The 21,470-nt window shown below is 30.1% G+C and overlaps 3 protein-coding genes across 14 annotated transcripts in view; 1 reads left to right on the top strand and 2 right to left on the bottom strand.

Moving 5' to 3' along the window:
• Positions 1-291: 291 nt before the first annotated feature.
• LOC131931634 ((Lyso)-N-acylphosphatidylethanolamine lipase) lies at positions 292-11,673 on the bottom strand. 2 transcript variants are annotated; one of them, XM_059288453.1, is made up of 8 exons: positions 11,569-11,673; positions 8,384-8,463; positions 8,123-8,301; positions 7,629-7,806; positions 7,320-7,532; positions 4,461-4,647; positions 2,891-3,077; positions 292-2,418 (listed from the first exon to the last, which is right to left on the bottom strand). In XM_059288453.1, exons 1-8 carry the CDS (start codon positions 11,631-11,633, stop codon positions 1,888-1,890), a joined length of 1,620 nt encoding a protein of 539 aa, XP_059144436.1. In that variant the 5' UTR covers positions 11,634-11,673; the 3' UTR covers positions 292-1,887. The 2 variants fall into 2 exon arrangements, with proteins under 2 accessions (XP_059144436.1, XP_059144437.1); XM_059288454.1 differs by lacking the exon at positions 4,461-4,647 and adding an exon at positions 4,182-4,296.
• Positions 11,674-13,050: 1,377 nt separating this feature from the next.
• Positions 13,051-17,988, top strand: LOC131931638 (uncharacterized). Of its 6 annotated transcripts, none has more exons than XM_059288463.1 (7): positions 13,051-13,132; positions 14,394-14,650; positions 14,753-14,909; positions 15,063-15,185; positions 15,439-15,663; positions 15,818-16,032; positions 16,123-17,988. In XM_059288463.1, the coding sequence occupies exons 2-7, from the start codon at positions 14,422-14,424 to the stop codon at positions 16,491-16,493; spliced, it is 1,320 nt and encodes a 439-aa protein (XP_059144446.1). In that variant the 5' UTR covers positions 13,051-13,132; positions 14,394-14,421; the 3' UTR covers positions 16,494-17,988. The 6 variants fall into 6 exon arrangements, with proteins under 6 accessions (XP_059144446.1, XP_059144445.1, XP_059144447.1 ...); XM_059288462.1 differs by having other exon boundaries at positions 13,126-13,170; XM_059288464.1 differs by lacking the exon at positions 13,051-13,132 and adding an exon at positions 13,136-13,170 and having other exon boundaries at positions 14,410-14,650.
• A 55-nt stretch (positions 17,989-18,043) lies between these two features.
• The window catches only part of LOC131931637 (putative leucine-rich repeat-containing protein DDB_G0290503), a 57,331-nt gene continuing 53,904 nt past the window's right edge, over positions 18,044-21,470 (bottom strand). For 5 of the 6 annotated variants that reach the window (XM_059288456.1, XM_059288458.1, XM_059288459.1 and 2 more), the window contains one exon: positions 18,044-19,239. In XM_059288456.1, coding sequence (XP_059144439.1) covers positions 19,129-19,239 — 111 coding nt within the window. In that variant the 3' untranslated portion in view covers positions 18,044-19,128. Of the gene's footprint in view, positions 19,240-20,280; positions 20,331-21,470 lie in introns of all 6 variants that reach the window. The other variant, XM_059288460.1, reaches the window with a different exon arrangement.

The following is a 21,470-nucleotide window of genomic DNA, read 5'->3' as shown; positions in this document are numbered from 1 at the left end:
CAGGTTTCTTTACTACTAGTGACCATGAAAATCTCTCTGCTAGTCATGTTCCTTTTGAGCTGGATGTAAAGCCCCTCTCATTTTGTAGATCCTTGGCTTGTTACCTGCATTCATCCCAAGGACATGCCCCCCCCCCCCCCCCCTTTTTTCCTCTTCAGCATGGTCAGTGCCCACAGGATAAAAAAGAAGAAATATATTTATTTATATTTTCAATTTGTCATTTCTGAAATGAAAACATTTAAATAAAAACTAATTCAAAGATTTAAAAAGAGATAAAATAAACACCAAAGTTCTTATAATTTTTAATACAATATTATATAAATACAATAAATAATGCATCCTGTAGCAAAATTGTTCATGAAAGCTATTGATCATATATTAACAAGAAATAAACAAAAATATGTACAGAACAATAGTCTTACAACTACTTGATCCTTGTTTAACAGAATTGAAAAATTAGTAGTAACTCTCCAGAAAAACTCATTGACTATTGGGTACACAATCTATTGTGTATAATGGCTATAACATTGATAAGCATAAACGATAATAGTTGTGATTTCTCTACCATTTACTATTAAAGAGTTATTGTTGATCGTAGTACCACAATTGATTCTAATCCCTTAAGTGATAAGATTTTAAACCCAGAATAGAGATGAAGTTGGAATTTTTTTGTCTTAAAAAAAGTTTTTTTGCAACTGTGAATGATTCATGTATAATGAAAAAAAATGCTTTGTTAAAAAGATATAAAACATTGGTAGATAAACCAAAAACTGAAACCCTATTAATATTTCATGTATAATGAAAGAGACTATCTGGTTAAGGGGGCATGGAAATTGTATGAAGTTATGACAAGTATTATGAAATTTATGAAAGACTTCAAATAATTTATGCCATGGTGATTGCACTCCATTAAAATATATAACTCTCTCAAGTAACTATCACAGTTTGAAGAGAAAAGAGGCAAATGTGGGATTGAATGTCTTTACCAGGTATAACAATGCATCAGATAAAAAATTACAAATATATAATTCTCATTACATACACTGATGTTTCATTGTGCTATAAACCTGATGTATATATATTTTTGGGTTGTTTGCAGCATTATTTAATAGGTATAATAGGTTTTAAAAAGGTAATTTTAAAATAATGAGCCCAAGAATGGATTGAAAACCAATAAAATGAACCAGTAAAGCCAAATTTAAAAAAAAAAAAAATGGAGAACAAATTGAAAGATCCTTAAAGGCATAACATAATGCTTGGGCAAATATTATCAATCTTAAAAGCAACAAAAAGTAATTTTACTTGCCATAGAAATTAGAATAAGAAAAATGATAAAATAAAATGCCAGAAGCAAGTCTACATAAACAACTCTGGCTTGCAATAATTAACATTTTGATAAATAGGATGCTTTTAATGCTTGCATATACTATGGATACTTAATGCCAAAAAAAAAATGATTTTTAAAAATATTTATATGATGTAATCTATACATTTTAAACATGAACAAATTATTATCACTTGTATTATTATAACTTACAGTACAGCATTTATATTTCCAAAAAATTCTATTACATTTAACAAAATTGATTGCCATATATACTAAAATGATTTAACATATTTTAATGTTACCTAAATTAAAATAACTGATATACAAGTTAATGTATGCCCTTCATATCTGCTCAGTGTGTTTTCTAGAAGAATATCCAGGTCACAATTGTATGCAAGATTAGAAGTATTATTAAAGTTTTTGAGCATTTTATAAAAATAACTCAGCAAAATGTCTTACCAATGGTTTTAATAGATAATCAACAATAAACCAGAAAAAAAATAAAAACATCAACATTGCATAGTGGGCTAGTAGAATGCCTAAAACTATTATTACTATGATCAATGTTTAACCAGCATTGAGGATTTATCTTCCTCATCATCAGAGTTCTCACCAGGGGATTCTTTTTCTAGAATGGATGAGATATTATCAGTGGAGAACTTGACATTTTTTATTGTGCCCTGCAGGGAGGATCTCCTGCCCATCCTTTTTGGAAATTCAGATGTTTGTTTGGGTTCTGCTTCATGCTCCTCACCAGTTACAAAGTTCAAGTTGAATTTAACATGAGGAGGATGGCTTTCATCAGTCTCATCTTTACTGCCATCTTTATCATCTTTATTGTACAGCTCTGTTAGTTCGTGTGAACTCAATGCTCTCACTTGCCGTATGCCTGCCTCATCATTGAGAAACTCACCCTGTGAAGCACAGGATGAGCGACGTCGAAGGCTGGACATAGCAAGGTGGCGCTGTTCAAATTCATGGCTTATGTTAGGACTTCTACCTTCATCAACAGCCTCCCCAATCATCTGGACAATGTGATTGAAAGCCTTTGGGCGGTCAGCATAAACATGGTGTCCTGCGCCACTGATGACCTGTAAGAGGAATATTAAACCTTAGCAGTCTCAGCTTCTTTATCTATTTCTTAACTATCAATGGGCGGATGAACAGAGTTTCTCATAACTGATTAATTATAATCTTGAGTTTGGATTATCATTTTAACCTGAAGGATGCCGCACCAAGTCATGAAAAGTAATAACAGTTGGATATTAAGCTCTACTTCATCTACCTTATTCACTGCTAGTCTACCTGATTTGAAATGCAATAAAGTCACCAGATAGATGAACTCGCTTTATCTATTCTAATCATTAATGACAATCAGGTCTCTTAAGTATGAACTATCAAGTCTTTTAGCCGCATTTAGGGGAAATTTGCCTGGAATCCCTGTTTGTTTATAAAACATACGATTTTTTTTGGCATGAATAAGTTTCAGCCATTATAAAGTAGTGGAGATAAAATTTAAAAAATGAACTTGCAAAATTAAAATTTTAAAGAATTTTTTGCTACCTGAACATCGACATAATTGTCATGTCTGTGATTTTTTGTTTCATATCCCGGCTGTGAGTCAACCCAGGACCTAGCTCCATAAATAAATGTCACATCCAGCTTAGGGTCCCATGCATGGACTCTTTCCACAAGTGGTTTCCTAGCCCATCCAAAGGGTATAGACACACGACTGAAGCCCACTTCTCCACTAAAATGAAATGTATAGAATGATAAATAGATTAAACTATTAAAAGGATAACAAGAACAAAAAATTATGGATTTTTCATGCAATTACAATATATCAAATTAGAATAATTTGCTTATTATTGATTTATGTTTAGTAGAGCAGTTAAGAAACAAGTAGTTTTAAACAGTTACATAATATGGGAACTTAATACATCTAAAATGTTAGTGTAAGAATTTAAAAATAATATGTGCCGTAACACCACTGTAATAAATAGTTAAACCATGCTAAAAGGAACACTATTTCTAAGACTAAAGGTAGACAGAAAATGAATGCATTATTTATGCACATTACTTTTAGTAACTAAAAATTCAATGTAAATAATTGCATGCAAATAAACATTTATATATATATATATAGGAAAGCTAAACTTCTGTTTTATACATCATGCAAGTAACATCCATGGTCTTGAGTAACAGTGTACGATTTTAGAATGTATTATTTGAAGACTTTTTATTAAACGAGACTTACTGTTTAAACTTATTGTATAAAAAACTAAAGCCAATAGGTGATTTTAACAAATAACTTCAAGTACATTCTGTGTTTTATTTTTAATTTGTTAGATTCTAAAAACATTTAAAGCAACAAAGAAATGTTTTGAAAAGAATAACTTACAAAGTTAAACAACATAAAAAAAAAATTGGCAGAGCTTGAGTGTCAGTGCAATTAAGGAGTAAATGAGTTATTTTTAAATAAAAAGGAAAGATGTATGTTATAAAGTGACCTTGAAAATAAGCATGCAACCACCAAGTAACAGCCTGTTAGTGATTAAAATGTGATATGCAATATTTATTAAGCTTTACAGCATGAAGCTCAAAAAAAAAAAAAAACAACAGTACAATATACGAAAACATAAGACATTTTAGCATTTCATCAAAAATAGATCATTCCAGTAAAAACATAATTTATTTTACAGTTCTCATCATTGCTATGACACAACTGGGATATAGTAGCATGAAATAGTGAATATTGGTTATCAAAGCCAATTTGTTTTGCACAATTCAATCCAACTACAAAAAAAAAGACTGTTTATAAAAATGAAGTTGACGGCTGGTGAGCTAAATATACCTTGGCGGACCACATGTATTACAGGTGTACAGGTAATCAGAAAGTGTGTGGTCCTCGAAGTAATTCTTGAACTTGCAGGCCAAGTCAGGTCTTAACGACCGAAATACAAGAGGACCTGTAAATGTAAGTGTCATTAAGGTTAGGCAAAACAAGTGACATAACCAAATCCATTTGGTGATGATTCTATCCAGATTAGAGGCATCAGCATCCATTCCTGAAATACCTGCAAAAGTAAGAGATGATTATACACATATTAATGAAACATAAACCAACAGCTACCTCATACTTCGCAACATCCACAAAAAACAGTAGTCTTGCATGGTTGAGTCTGGAAACAAGCGAAAATCTTCTTGTCGCAATATTCTCTGTCGAACAATCAAATCAGCAGAATCATCAGAGTTTCCACTCATTTTGACAACAAACATGGCCTTTATGCCTAGCTTAAATGCCCTAAACAGTGGCAAGGCTGTGGGAAAAATGCACAAATAATGTATAGGCATTGAATTATAACAGCCAACTTAAACCCCAAAAATATTAAACTAGGTCAAGAATTTAAAAAGCACTTTGTTATTAAAAATGAGTGTACCCAATCAAAAGCAGAAAAAGAGGATAACAAAAAAAAAACTGAGTACTCTGTTCATCAGGTTTAAAAAGTAAGGTTAACTATAAAAATAGCTATAAAAACAATTTTAATAACCAGCCTTATAAGAGCTTGTTTTTAGAATTGCTTTATAGCAGAAAATACTAAAAAAAATATTTAGGCACCAAATAAATGTTACTAGATATTTCATTTTAATGCCAACCAACTGACAAGTTCAATCATTAAAATTACATAGTGAATACCATGTAACTGAGTATATAAGAGGAACTGAGTCATCCATTTATGAAGTTCAAATGGAGCGGGAGCATAAAAAAAAGAGTTTTGTGGTAGACATAGGTTGGGGGGGGGGGGGGGGGCTTTGGGTCCATGCAGATGTCCACGTATTGAATTTAACATTGAAGTACTTACATTTTTAAAACAAATAAAACTCTTATCCTGCATAAAAAAGTAAAATAAAGACAGCAGTGCTAGTGTTTTAAAAGTAAACCCAGCTCAATGTGTAAATTAATCACGAGGGTCATACATAACATAATCAACGGCACAAATTTTTACCTTTCCCTCCCTCAATGTTACATGTCATCACCGAAAAGCCAGAGCCCAACACCTATTATTATGTCACACCTCAGTCTACCATCCCTCGCAAAATTACAATTAAAAAAACAACAGCATTTATTTTTCTAAAATATTTAATGAGTTCGGTCAACATTGAGTATATTGATCAGTTTTTATTCAAATTTACATATGAAATTTTTTTTTACAAACATGAAATAACAGATAATATTAAGTTTCTAACTTTTTTACAATACTAAAATTCAGTTTCTGTGTCGAATTGGGTTTTGAAAACCTCCTCCCCCCGAGTCTCACATTGTCACAAAAGCATGAGGTTCACAAAAGTACGAACCCCCCTCCAGAGTCTGATGTCATTCATGGTTTTTAAGCCTATCTCTTCTAGAAATCAAAAAAGTAAACAGAATTAGAGTTAATGCCCCAAGGCAGTTTTACGACTTATTAGCCTCATTCTTATAGAAATACATCCTACACTACACAGAAAATAATACTTCTAAAAAATGTTTCCCACATAGGCCCAATGAAAAATAAGTTTTAGCAGGAGTTTTTGGTTGGCAATGGGAAAATCATTAAAATAAATATTTATTTATAAATTATACTCTGACATTTAAAACATACTATTTATTTTTCTCACTTCACTCTAGATTCTACTTTTAATTTTAGGCTTAATAATCTGCCTATCAGTTTATAGGTACACTAAACTTTTGTGGATGCCCACATCGAAGAGGTTTGTTGAAAGTAGACGGGAGTCTGAAATTCAATTTTTTTGTTGTCATCATAAATGGATGACTGCAATGAGAGTAGATCAACCACCCTAACACTATAATCTCTACCTATTCTTTCAAATATATATATATAAATATGTTTCTGTTAAACTTATTTGAATTAAGCCTGGCACGTAACTTGCATTAAAATGGTGGACCACTATTGTCGTTTCATTGTCCAGTTCTGTATTAGCTGAATAATTTTTCACAGCTTTTATACGTGTAGTAATCAGTTTAAATTTCACTTTAAAGCTTCTACCAACCATTCACTTATAACATTCGCTCAATTTGGGTATTGTTTTTCTTATATAACATCCATCGTGAAGCCCAAGAATTGTTCATTGTCAATGCTGAACAACAAATTTCAAACAGGTAGTTATTTTGCAAAATTACTAATGTTTATACTATCAATAGTGTTCTTTAACTGAATTTTTTTATTACTGAGATATCATTAGATATACACATATTCAAAATTTAAGGCTAATTTTGACAGAGGTTAGTAAAAAATTTATCGCAAAATTTCACAAGTTTAATATAGCAATACAATTACTCTGACACACTGAGGATGAGAAAATAACCAGGAGATCTTTGGTTAACAAATTAATAAATGATTTAACAACTGAAATTCATTAATGTTGACTGAAAAAACATTGCTGCTAATGCTGTGTAAGTTCCATTAAAATTTAGCAATAATAATTACACCTACTTATGAAATGAGGTTAAAGCATCTGATAATTTGATCAAATAAATAAAATGGTGTTACTAAGTTGTTCAACTTTAAAAGTAACATAAGTATGAATATGTGTTTGTTACAATATATATGTGAAAAAAGTACTTGCCGGATTTTGTGTAATTATTTTGTACTTAACTACAATACGTTTTTAAACTTTACATTGACAAATCTATGATTTATGTTTTATTGATTTGTGCTATATGTTCTACTTGTTAATATATATGCAATATATTTTTGCATTACATTGTTTCAATACTCTATACATTTGTAATTACATTAGACAACCCCATAACAGATAAAAATAATAAAAATAATTTTAAAAAGTTTTTTATAATAATTTTTTTAAAAAATCAGCTATTTCAAATGTTAACGTCTAGCTATTTATATATAATGAACCTTGACATTCATAGATCTATATGTAATATTGTTTATTGTTTTTAAAAAAAGAGGCTGGTAAAAAACAAATTACTAACCAAGGGGTCCAAGAATTCTCAGCGGGGTGAATATATTCATCTTCCCATACAACTTAGAGAGAAGAACAATGGACCTGCTCCTCATAAATGGTCTCATCTCAGCTGCAGCTGGTCTCTGGGGAAAGCCCCATGGATCTGCCAGAATTAGGTGCTTGACACGACTCGGATACTTTAGGCAATAAACTGAAGATAGATATCCTCCATAGCTGTGACCTAAAATACATTTTAAAATAAATAAAAAATATCTAGTTAGGAAATATAAAAGCTTTAAACAAAATTATCTGCTTTGATAATTTTTAAAATACACACCCAGTAATATGAAGTTATTGAAGCTCATTTTTTGAAACCAGCTTTCAAGAACTTCAGTGTAAAACTCTTCAATATCATCTACTGTTGTGTCAACCCACCAGCCATTCTCGTACTTAATTCTCAACTCTGGACGACTGCTTAATCCAAAGCCTGGAAGATCCAATAAGATGACATCACGCTAGAACATAAAAATATGTAATAGTTAAAGATAAGGTTTATAAGAGAAATATAAAAAACTAACAGTATCATTATTGTAACCAAAACAGTGTTACATATTTTTCTGTAAAATATAACAAAAACTTTAACAGTATTTAGCTGGTAACTAAGATGATTGTTAAATTTAAACTTGGTGTCTACAGAGATATATTATTGCATGATTAATGTTACTTTAGTCTTATCTTTTATCTAAATTTGAATCCCAGAATATTTTTTACACAAGTATTACTTTATTTTTAATCTCACAATATTTAACCAAAAATGAGTCTTTTACATACCTCTTCTGCCAAGTCATCTATATTGTTCAGGAACATATTGGTGCCACCACCCATTCCATGAATAATAACCAGAGGTATAGAATCTCGTATATCTCCCTCTACAAAAACAGTCCATATTTCATAAACCTTTTTACCAACTGCCACTGAAACCCACTCTGCGTGATTTTTATGAGTTAATTCTGAAAAAAAATATGTTGACATAGAAAAAAAAAATTTTCAACAAAATTTGCAGTTTATTTTAAATTGTTTTAAAAGACTTACTATTTCTTATTTTCCTATCTAAACGCATTAACCAACTTTTTGAGGAAGGTGTCCATCTTAATTTCAGCCATGAATGAAATCTAGAGAAAAAAAAATGAATTAAAATTAGACAAAACAATTTTAAGATAAGAAGTTGGAGCTTTGGAAATAGCCCAAGGTAGCCTCAATTTTAAGTTAGGAGCTGTAACTTTACAAGGGATGTTATTACTAATAATTCTTGCAGCCACTAAAATTGTATTTCTTAAATTGATACTAAAAAATGTAGGCCCAGGTACAAATAGCACATTGCTAGTGTATAGCAACAGACAGTAACCTAGGCCTAATTCTTGCCGAGTCTGACGAAATTAAATTTTAGGAAAAACATATTTGGCTAAATTTTACTCCAACCAAAACTAAATCTAGATCTAGTGCTAAAAAATGAAAGGTATATTAAAATATTTTGCAAACAACAATTAGGAGAGTTGTTTGCACATTACATTAGAACCCTGTTGTTAGTTGATCAAAACTAAAGGCTGGCAATAGGCCTAAGTTCTTTATAATAAATTTTTTTTTTAAATCAGCTATTTCAAATGTTAATGTCTAGCTATTTATATATAATGAACCTTGACATTCATAGATCTATATGTTATATTGTTTATTTTAAAAAAAAAAGAGGCTGGTAAAAAACTAAACTAAACACAAACACAACACAAACGAAAACACAATGCAAATGCAAACACAAAAAACACAAACAAAAACACCAACACATAACATAAACACAACTATGGTGCTCAGTCTAGGCCGGCGTGCCAAATCGCACCCTGCCGGGACGCCAGTGGAACTGCCAGATTCAACTTTGTAAACGACTATAATACCCCAACTTATCCATAAAATCAACAAAAGGCAGTATTTAAAATATCTGTGTTTTACCTACCATATTGCACTTTATCAGTCTATAATTATATTATTCCAATAAACACAAACGCAACACCACAAACACAACTTAAATATTAATCCATGCTAATTATAATATTCCAACAATAATGCCCTCTTGCGCGTCCGCGGAGTTGGCATTCACATGTTTATTATTAGTATGAATTGAATTTCTTTTTAAATTTCCTCCCCTGGCAGAATTATTAAATATTTTGATTAATTAGCTTTTTCAACCCTACTGTTATTAAAATGTATCCAATATTTCTAGGAATATAAGCGACAATATTATTTGACATTGATCTGTTTAATAAGTTTTAGCAATGTGCATGTATTTAATATTTTCTTCACGTTATGCGAAAGAGTAGAAACTGTGGCAACAATAAAATAAATTTTAGTTGTTATATAAACAAAGCCTACTCTAATACTTGTTATAAGACAATGCGTTGCAAATTAAAATTGCTGCATGGTTGTTTATTTTTATTATGGTTCCAAAATCTATAGCGATGACAGAAGGAAGGACTGACACACTATTTAGCCAACCTAATTATATTCTTTACTTATCAAGTAAACATTAGTAAACAATATTTGAATATAGGCCATAGGTACCCACATTAAAAAAGCTACATCTTGAGCCGCTGAATGTAGTCTTTTGAACAGTTCCATGGTCACTATGGCCATTGCTTTGGATTTCAGGAATACATTACAGATCTAGTTATCTCTGGTGACTAGTGAATCTAAATCTTGAAACTATACTCTACTACTCACTCTACTCTAAGGAGCCTAACAGACTCTAACTCTAGTTTAGTAATTTTACTAATTAGTAATTAGTAGTTTTTCTTACTATTTGTGAAATCTACTTAATTCTCAATTTAAACATGACAACTGAATAAAAAACGTCCATACTTTATCCTCTAGGCACTAAATTTGGGGGTTGTAGCGAGTTTAGACTAAATTATTGAATTTTAAATTTATTTGTCACTCACAGCTATGATATGACGGATCATCCATGACAACCTGGTTAAAAGTTGAAAGGTTTAACTTTTTAAGTGACCGTGAAATAGATCTAATTTTTTTTCACAAGAGAGTTTCTAAAAGTAGAATTGGCCCGTCTATCGTCGGGTAATATTTTTAGAGGAAAAAAATTTAAGAGAATGTCATCAGAAAAGAATTTAAAAAAAGACAAGACAGAAGTGATTTTTGAATTCTTTTATTTCTTTAATTTTATGACATTTTTTATTGTACAAAAGAGCAAAATAAAAAACCATGCCAGGTAAACGTATCCATTCAAATAGCGGTCACGTGGTCAAAAAAAATAAAAAAAATGTGGTTGTCATTTCTCGGTCGATCTTATAAAAAAAACGGTTGAAGATATTTGATTTATTTTTTCATAGAATGATAAAACTAATAATGCTTTACTATGGAAATCAATTTTGTGAGAGGGAAATCTATATTTAAAAAGTTAAATTATTTTGAATGACACCGACTTTAAATTTAGCCTACATTCCCCAAAGCAATTTCTGAAAATGCTTTTCTGGCATATTTAGCCTTGCCACCTATAGCATGTTTTTATAACGTGAAAACCCGCCATTTTACTCGTGATAAACATTTTTAAAAGTAATTCTAAGAAGGTCTCTGGAACTAAGTCGAAAAACTCGCCGGAAGTCATGGTCCGATCCTTACGCCATGTTCTGGTTAGCAACCAAGGACGCTTTTAAGTTAGTGAGCCTCCCTAGTAATTAGCAATGCTGGAACTGGAAACAAACTAATTGCGTAATTGGCTGATGATCAATAAAAATAAAAAAAATAATAATTAGGCCTAGGCTATTTAATTTAATTTTAATAAATAAATAGAATTTAGAGTAATTTAGGCATAGGGCCTATACTATAGGGGCCTAGTCCCATTAATTTAATAGTAATAGGCCTACTAGTAATACATTAGTTAGCATTATTAGGCCTATTATTAGTATTATTTAGGCCTACTAATTTTAAGTAATTTAGGCCTACTAAATTATTTAGGCCTAGATCTAGATAGGCCTACAATTACTTTTTCCCTACTGACTACTGAGTACACAGAGTGATTCAGCACATTAGCTTGACTAACATTATGATTAGGCCTACATAATTCACATTTTTTAAATAGATTCTAGATCTAGATCTACTGGTCTAAAAAAAAAAGACTCAGCTGACGAACCAAAACAACTGACAAGGCATGTAATAAAAACACAATGAATGTTTGTTTATAAATCAGGTTCATGTAAAAAAAAAATACTCACAAAGATTTTAAAATAGAAGTAAATACTCGAATCGGTAGAATTATGAAAAGCTGCATAAAAGACATTTTAAAATAACTTTGGCTATATTAATAATCTAGATCTAGAAAGATCTAGATCTATGTCACAATCTAGAAATCTGGACTAGAGATGTATTCCAGTAGGCCCCTATCATCTTTTGCATATAGATCTAGATCTAGGCCTAAAGCTGGGCCTAGGCCCCTATTAATTTAATGGGTCAAACTAACTAAGGTTTCGTTTAGTATAAATTTTATACTGCTGTCATCGTGGTTTGATTTTTTAATTTTTTTTTTTTTTTTGCGTCTTTTGCATAGGCCTAAAAGGGTCCAAAAATCCCATGTTATCTTTAAACATTTTGTAATACTCACATTTTTTTTAAAATAAGCACCTATCTTTATATTGTCATACATTTTTGGGCTTGCCAATAATACTATGTGTCTGTATTTAGTACAATTGGATATGATTTAGTTAGACGATGACTGATGATGGGTACCCTAGGCCCTAGACATAGATTAAAATTAATTGAATAGTTCAAATACTGGTAAATTCGACTTTAATTTTTTTTAAAAGAGGGGGAAAAATTGACAGCAGCCTTTAATTCACTAAGTGGAACATAATTCTATTTTTTAAAATTATCTTTAAATATACTAGATATAAGTATTAATATTAGGCATTAGGCTAACAATGAAACAAAAATAAGCTCTTCTAAAGGAACGAAACAAAACTGTTCATGTAGTATAAATTAATTATAAATAGTGTTCTTAAGTTGTTTTCATAAATGATTTATTTTAAATAAAGTTTAAAAAATTAAGAATGACTTTATGTTATTTTTAAGTATAAATCTTCTGGATCTAATAATTATATCTTTTTTTTTTAATCTGCGCATTTTTGTGTCGCTTCCAATATGCCAGTCAGGTTTGACACATCATTAAGTCAATTTATATGCCAAATTAGATTTATCTGTTCGAATTAACTAGATCTCTTTAATACCCTTGCACGTTTAAGAAAATACTCAAACAGTTATAACAAAATATAATTCTAATTTTTAAAAATAAGCAGTGTTTTAATAACGTTGAACAACAGTATAATTTCAACACATTATTCTCAATTAACAAGAAAATATGAAGAATTCACACACATACTATGTTTTTTATATTTTAAAAGTTAATGTTATTTATTTATATGCAATAGTACTGACTTTTCGTTTTATTTATGCAAGTAAAATTTTTAATTTATGTTTCTGAATCATTAGTTTGTAAGTTTTATTTTTAAGAAAGCTAAATATCGTCTACAATATTTGAAATAAATGTTCTCCTAAAGGTCTTTACATTTTTTATAGTAACATACTTTATGATTTTAAAAAATGGCGAGACAATTATCTAAGTTGATTTAAAACATCTAGAAAATCAATCGAAATTACAATTCTACGTTTGGCCCCTTACTTAAGATTATCCTGGCCACAATTACGAACCAAATCAAGGTTAGCGTGGCTACAATTTTTAACCAATCGTATTTTAAATTTTTTACTCTTTTAAGGCTGAAGAAGGTAGGCCATTTTCTTTCATCTTGGTCTCCATTTTGGCGGTATTATATTATTTTTGTTGCTGTACCATCATTTTTAGTTTTAGAGCCGTTTACTAAGAATAACAATATAGTATATTTTTATGCGATATTTATGTCGTTTCAAAAATGTATTAAATTGTTGGCTGAATTTTTTGGTGTCATATTCTATTTGTACTGAAGTAACAACTTGGCTCTATGGCCAAATAGTGTGCTTGATCTTTGCCAGCTTGCATTCGAATTATATTTTTAATATTTTTTCAGCGATTTTTTTTCTTGAATTTAAATAAGCCTATCTAATAGACCAATATAAATATTTAGTAATTTATAAGGCCTTCCTATATCTTTATATTCTTTTGGGATATTAAACATATAGTACATACTTACCTATTATTTTAGTAATTACTTAAGTATACCATTACCTTAGGTTATTAGTAGTAAGATAGTAGATCTAGTAGTCCAGTAGTATTATAGTATAATCTGTATTGGTCCTTATCCATACATTAAGGGGGGGGGGGGGGCTATTATGCAACCTATAACTGTATGCCTAATATGAAAATATCAATTATTTATGATATTAGCCATAGTCCTATTTATTTTATTATAGTTTATAGGGCCTACATAGTAGATCTATAAATCTATATATTGTTATAGTAGGGCCTATGGTATAGTATAGGCCTATAGAATCTACTTTATACTCAAGTATATTTATTTAGTATATAAAGTATATAAGTCCTACTGAGGCTAAGTATTGTGAAACACCCTTGCTTTCATCTAGCTAGTTAATATTTTAAAATAGAAATAGCCTTGTTCTAGATATATTTAAGTAATCTACTAACCCTAAAAGTCATATAGGTCTAGGCCTAAATAATTGTAATAAAATACCCCCCCCACACACACACAAACACACACAGCCAGAGGTAACATTTTGCTATGTGAATAAAATATACAGGCTATTAGTTATTAGGCCTATGGATTATGTTTCATTCCAAAAAGATTCCTTTGTTATTCATAAATAAATTGATTCTAATTTTGCATAAATATATCTTTTCTCAATCAGTAGACCATCTTCCCCTAACCAGTGGCTTTCGGATTATTGCTTAGTAAACTTCTTGGCAGTAAAACATTTTTCTCTTCAACCATTTAAAAAAGTCATGCCTTGTTCCCAATTTTCAAGACGAACTTTTTGTGTTTCAGTCGGGCCTACTATGTCTTTGTGTAATATCAAATATTTTTGCTTATTATAGTTATATAAAACTGCAGTGAGCCATCAAAATGGCAGAACAAGATGACTCAATGGAGGATAAACAAGAGAATTTTGAAGAGAATGAAAATGAACAAGAGAATGAACAGGATTTGGAAAATGGAAATGAAGAAGGTCAAAGTGATGATGCTGTGGACACAACAGCTGACTTTTTAAAGATTTTTCAAGGAAAAACAGAATTTGACAGTTGGGAAGAATTTTCAAATTTATTTGAGGACTTCCAGAAAGAGACTGGTTCAGGTGTGATATTTTCCTTTTAATTTAACTGTAGGTGGCTAGATTTATTTTTTATACACATTTGTGACTTTTCTGTGACACTTACTACTTATTTTGTGTTCACAGCTTTTAAACCTAAGTCAGCCACAAGTATTGAGTATGCTAATGAAAGGCGCGTTAAAGACAAAATAGCAGATCGATTTGTCTACCAGACAGTAAAGATGGTTTGCCAACACTATGGAGTTCCTGTCAAGCGAGAGAGTAGTGCAAGAAAAGTAAAAAAGTAGGTTTAGTATTCTAACAAGTTAAAAGTTAGAATATTCAGATTGTTCTCTACTGTTTTAAAAACACTTAAATTATACACAAATTTACTACAATACTTGAAATAATTTGTTATTTTATTTCATTTTTTAATACTTTATTATATTTCTGTCAGATATGTTGGCTTAGGTTGTGAAGCAATGGTACACTTGAGATATAAAGGTGGCAGTTTGAACATTGTGAGTTGTAACTTGGAACACAAAAATCACAAACTGTTTTCGGGCAGTGAAATTCTCAGGTATAGTTGGGATTATGGTGTATGTTAATTTTTAAAATACATTTAAGACTGTCATAATTTTATTTTCAGTTAGTTTAAAAATAATCTTTATCTTCTCTTATATAAGTCAGTATAAAGAGTTATTCTTTTTTTTATAGAATTTGATCTTGTTCTTTATTAAGTCATTATTTTTTTCAAAAAGTCTCTATATGTAACAAATCTAATTTTGCTAATTTCTATTATTATAGACTTGCATTGATCTTTTTCTAACCAGCAGGAGTGTGAGATCATTTTCTTTTACTGATGATATTGATTTTCTTATGGCTAAAGTTGTTATGGAGCATAACCCATTTTCCACTTGGAATTCGGAAAAAGAATGGCTTGCTTTAGTAGATGACCTGCAAAGTAGAGATCCACGTATGAAAACTGTTACAATACGAGTGGTGAAAAAGAGAATAAGATTTTTAATTGACAGATACATGGCCAATAGCAATGGGAAGTAAGTATTATCTTATAATCTGAGGGACTGTCATTTTGCATATAATTTTTACGTAGTTTGAAAAAAATAGATTAAGAGATGTTACTTGAAACATCAATAAAGCACAAAAAGCAAGTAAATGTTTTAATTAATTTAAATATAATTATTTTTTAAGAGCGCCCTTACCGGATGATGAAATGGGTATTATATTGTATGAATTAGCTAAAGCTAAACAAGATGCAATGGATAATGTTCCCAAACAGCCAGCAAAAAAGAGGGGACCAGGACGGCCAAGAAAAAGAGAAAGGGAAGAAACTGAAGATGAAGATGATGATATTGATGAGTCACATCTGGATTTTGATGATTCTTCAAATTTTTCACCAGGTAGAGGTAATTGCTTGTTAGTCAATAATTGCTGATACAAAATTTTACTCTTATCTTCAACAGAAAATGGTTTTATAACATATCTTTTTGTTTCAGGGGGAACCTCACCAAAAAAGGCTAGAACAACCTTTAAGCGAACAACTGCATCATCAAGCACAGAAACATCTTCAGCTTTCCTACGCTATCTGGAGCGAAAAGATGAGTATGATAGGAAACTTCGGCAAAGTGATTTAGACTTACGGCGTGAAGAGCTTGAGCTTCACAAAAAAGAACTGGAAATCCAAAGAGAAAGGTTTGAATTTGATAGGATTGAACGCCAAGCACATCTTGAACTGCTCAAAGCACAGCTAGATGCATTTACAGGCCACAAGGCTAAAATAGTTATTCCAGATGGTAAAGTTGATGGCAGTGCAGTAACAGAGTATACGATTGTTGTTAACAATGACCAAGCATTTGCCACACAATGACTATAATCTTGATATTGAGATGGTTTATTCCTGTTGCTGCACGGCAGTCTAGTCCTTTTTAGTTGATGATGTTCTTTACTTAATAAAGAATTCAGCAATGCTGATTTGGTCAAGAGAGTCAACTTGATCTTATTTTGTAGGAAATTAATTTTGATATGGTTATAAACGGTTTTCAAAATATACTTGGCCATTTATGAAGTTAATGTAAGACAAATAAATATTCCATTTATTCTTAGTTTTTTAAAAATCCAGCGTTTTGTAGGCGTAATTATAAGGTGAACAGTAAGTGCCTAAAATCTGGAGTATTGAACATATTTCAAAATAGAATTTAAAAACAAGTTTGGCCATAGTCTTTTAGTGATTTTGTTCAATGTGAAAACTTTTTTACTGTACAAAACTATTTTTAGTCATGGTTTCAGTGTATGTATAGAAGAGGTGAACTTGTACAATAATTTCACAATCTCACTTTGGAAGTTATACATGTTAAAGCAGCTGCCGTTTGTTGTGTTTAATCGCAGGAAGTTTTGAAACTATGAGTTCCACAATGTTCTACTAAAATGGCTTTTATTTTAAAAAGCCTGATAAGTAGGTTGATCAATCTGTAACCTGTTGCACAATGTGTTTCATTCATCATTTTTCTTGTCTGTGGTTCTTATATTTCTCTTAGAAGCAGTTCAACAGTTTTGTTTTTGTTTGTCAAGGTGAAGTTAATACTTATACACTGTTATCTAGATCTCTGACAGATGCTGTTTTTTAGATTATAATCACACCAGATTTGGTAGAAAGTGCAATTCATTTTTTCCTTGCCAAAAGGTTTTATTTTTGTGAAAGTCAGGGAACGAATACACACAATACACATAAATCACCTTGTATATATTAAGAACTTTTTGTGTAGTATTTTCTGTTAGAGCCATGTTCATATTCTGAAGCATATTTTGTTATATCTAGAAACAAACATCTTTAAAAATGGAGTTTTTCTACATTGTCATGATATACCCTATTTGCTGTAAATATGTCTAAAAGAATTTCTGGTTTTTACCTTGACCAGCTCCAACAAGTCTGGTCAGTTGGTCACCAGCTCTACACTTCATTAACCCCAAGGCCTCATAAGATTGTTACATTAGTTTCGGCTGATCATCTTTAACTAATTTGATGATATGTTTTGACCTGTTTCATTGTTTGTTTTTTGTAAATAAAAATATAACATTTTAAATTTTGGATTTCATTCTTCATTCTTAAATTTAATGTTGGAACCCATCTCTAACACAATTAAGTATACATGTCAACTGGTTATGCGCCATTTAGGCAGTTGACTCATATTTCAGTCTGCTTTTCTTTTTGGCAGCAGTTGTTTGATTTTGGAGTTGTCTCTCTTAGCTGAGTTGCTGTCCCCTGGTACCAAGCCTCATCTGCCTGAGGGTTTAGCAATCATGAGCTTTACCAACTCAACCACTTTGGATTCTTTAACAATATCTTTGATGAAACTGTATATAGTAAAGATATTTTTCTGTTCAAAGTCTTTAACAAATGACTGAACTCAAAGTTCCAACTTCCTCATTTTAAAATTTATTTATTAGTAGATACCATCATATGTACAAAAGAAAATGTGTATACAGAAACTAGTTATTATATGATAAGGCCAACAACCCTCACAAATTGTGAGAATAAAGCAGCGGATAATTTTATCTACATATATATTGCAGGTATAAGAACAAATTCACTAAATATTGTAATAGGAGCATCAACTAGCTTTATTTTGTTTTTGCCATAAATTTTGCTAACTAAATGATTGAATAATTTGTCTAAATTTTAATTATTTATCTATGCTGCTTTAAGATAATATTGGAAGCACACATTAGCTGTTACTGTTAGATTAAAATGTTACAGAAAAATTGATTAGCAGTGCTAATTTTGTGAGTTGTATTAATCTTGAGATATCCAAAATTTAAGGCGCTTGTTCATCAAATATATAGTTAGGTAAAATTTTAACATTTTATATGTGTATAACAATTACCTTACAATAAGAAGAATACTAATATGCAAAATGGTGCACTAAATCGTATGGACGGATAAAATATAAGTGTAAACAAAAATGGAATACTGAGTTCAGAATTTGTAATAAGCAAATTTTTTTCAATAACCTTTACAATACATAAAAAATGTTTTTTTAAAAAATAACACATGTATGTGTAATGGACGGATCAATACAAAAACTAATGAAGTTAAAAGACAAATGACATTATAGTATATCTTGGCAGTCAAAAATTGCTGCATTTAAAAAATTTAAAGTTATACAACAGTAAAACTACATTTATCACAGATGCAAACTCTTCCACAGTACAAATAATGTTAATTTAATTTGCTGTCATCCTTACTACTCTACTTATGTCCAGTTAATTTATTTTAATATAAATTTTTAAAAATTTACATATTTCTTAAACTTAATTATTAAGACTAGACTTCATGTATACAGTAGTTAAGTTGCTAGAATAAATGGTCTTCCACTTTGTGTTAAAAAATTATATGAGTTAAAACAATATTTTTTTCTAGATAAATAGTTAAATTACACATTATTTATAAAAAGAAAAATACATCAGATAACATCTAAGTTTCATTATCATAAAAATACATGAGCCTAATGCACTTTGGTAATGATGTTTGCTGAGCGAGCCTTTTCCAGTTGCATGGATAAGTCTCGCACTTTATCTGACCAATATTCACTACTCTGTTGTAGCTGGATTGATAACTGGAAAAAATATAAGAAGTTTTGAACGCCACAATAAAAAAATTAACAAAAGTTAAAGAATTACCATTTAATAAAGCTATCATTTTATAACATGAGATACAAACAGGTAAAGTAGTAAGCCTACTTTTATTTACCTCTGCTTTTTTTTTTTTTAATTTTTAAAACGTTTTTTCCCAAGTATTTATTCCAATATTTCATTCTTAGTATGTATCTCAGTGTAAAAAAAAATGAGTATACTTGGAGTTTTTTTTTTAAATGTCAATGTTTTGAAAATGTTATGTTCATAAAACATATGACATGCAGTATGATTTTAAGCAATCAAAATTTATGTTAATAAATAACATTAAATAGTAACTAAATGAACAAACACAACAAACTCAGTTTTCAACTTAATTCTTTGAACAAAAGAAGCAATTTTGAGCACAATCTTTACAGTTTTTGAAATGTGTACGGCTGGAACAGTTTCAGTCCTTAGCAGTAATAGCAGTAATTCACTTGCCTCAGTGGATTGATAACAATGTTTGATAAATAAATAATGTAAACAATTTCTCTAAAAGTTCCTATATATCAAATGTTGTGTTTGTTTTCCTAAGTTTTAAATGATACTTATTTGTATTAAGAGACCTAGAGGAAATATATAATTGTATAATTTGACTCACAAGAAAATGAAAAAAGAAGTAATTTCACATTGATATATGTATTTCCTAAAGTAGGTTATAGAATACCAAAGGTTGAAAAAAAGGTGATTAAAGAAAAGTGAGCCTGAAGTAAATTGGCCATAAAGAGAATCAACAACATAGCATTAGAGGTTAAGAAGAACCACATAAAATAGAAGTAAATAAAATGCTGAAAAAGTTGGTGGTTAATTTAGTTTAGAGCCTTTATAATACTATTAAAAAAACTTAAGAAGTGTTACTAGATTCTACATGTTAATAAATGAAACAAAACTTTGTTAGTGTCTAGTTATTAAGAGTGACAGAGTATAATATACACAAATGTAAAAATTTTTTGTTATACAGGTAGCAAGGAAGCAGATCGTACCTGGCATGTTTCAAATCTAACCTAGCAATAACAGCTTAGGAATGGATTTTCTGTTGTCAAAATGAAATATTCAGTTAAAAGAAAGATAATATTGCTCAGTAGCATGTTACCATAAAATTTCTCAGTAACGCTCTATGTATATTGGTATGCATAAAAATATGTATCATATTTCAAATAGGATTTAATGCCTTTATTATCTTTTAAGATAAATTATATATTTTTGCCAATAACCAACAAAGACATTGCTTTGCTTCGACATGGTCAACACTCAAATAAGAAGGTTGGGACGCAACATTTAAAGAAAATTAAGGAAAACAATGTATGACTAATCCTACATTAGAACTTAAAATGTGTGTTAATTCACTGATTTTTAAATAAGCAATCAAATAATTTGTTACCTTCAACTAGAAGAGAATGAGAAACAGCTAGACTATAAATCTTAAGGGCATAGGCGGGTGATGAAAATCAAAATAACCAAAATGCTTATTTCTAAACCTAATGCTATAATATTTAGGATATTGTTTTGACTCAAAGAGTTAAGCCCAAAACAAAGTCCAAATTAAAAAAATGGCTGGAAATTAACATTGAAATAACTCAAAGATGGCTTATGCGAATTCAAATAAAAACTTGCAGATTATTGACACACATGATGGTAACAATCGTGATAGATTACACTTTAAGAATTTTAAATACTTTTTTTTTACAATTTAAAAAATTTGTTCAATCAATTTTGTTGGTGTATGTATACTAAATTACTAACAGAATAACTAGGGGAAATTTCGATCAATTTTAATAATAATTAAGAAAGTTATTTCAATGTTAAAATTGGAAAAAAATCCAAGATAGCCACCATCACCATAGCAACGGCAGGAAATTTGCAATAGGTTTAGAAATAAGTATTTTTGTTATTTTGGTTTTCATCACCCGCCCATGCCGTTAAAGTAATAATTTAACTAAAAAAAATGTAACCTCACTATTGAGTGATGTTTCCAATTAATTTACAGTTTAACATTATGATGTAGAGTAGACCTACATTTTAATACTAATTTAAAAAAGAAAATTATATTTATGTATATTTTAAAAAAGGAAAAACACAACACACAAATATTTAAAATTCGCAAATTAAAAAACACACTTTGTGCTAAATGTCACAAGAACTGTGGGGTTACACTGCCTTAACTCTGTAACTA

Source organism: Physella acuta, unplaced genomic scaffold (assembly GCF_028476545.2).
Source record: "Physella acuta isolate Inbredline_101_S28 unplaced genomic scaffold, ASM2847654v3 ptg001995l, whole genome shotgun sequence".
Classification (NCBI taxonomy): Eukaryota; Metazoa; Mollusca; class Gastropoda; family Physidae; genus Physella; species Physella acuta.
The sequence above is the reverse complement of the archived record's forward strand: the minus strand, read 5'-3'. Positions and strand labels throughout refer to the sequence as shown.

Coding starts and splice junctions, on each gene's coding strand:
- LOC131931634 (XM_059288453.1), bottom strand. CDS start 11,633: ATGTCTTTTATGCAGCTTTTCATAATTCTACCGATTCGAGTATTTACT. Junction 7,533..7,628: donor CAATAACTTCATATTACTGG/GTGTGTATTTTA, acceptor AATGTATTTTAG/GTCACAGCTATGGAGGATAT. Junction 4,648..7,319: donor GAGAATTCTTGGACCCCTTG/GTTAGTAATTTG, acceptor TTTTTCCCACAG/CCTTGCCACTGTTTAGGGCA.
- LOC131931638 (XM_059288463.1), top strand. CDS start 14,422: ATGGCAGAACAAGATGACTCAATGGAGGATAAACAAGAGAATTTTGAA. Junction 15,664..15,817: donor ATGGCCAATAGCAATGGGAA/GTAAGTATTATC, acceptor TTATTTTTTAAG/AGCGCCCTTACCGGATGATG. Junction 16,033..16,122: donor AAATTTTTCACCAGGTAGAG/GTAATTGCTTGT, acceptor TTTTTGTTTCAG/GGGGAACCTCACCAAAAAAG.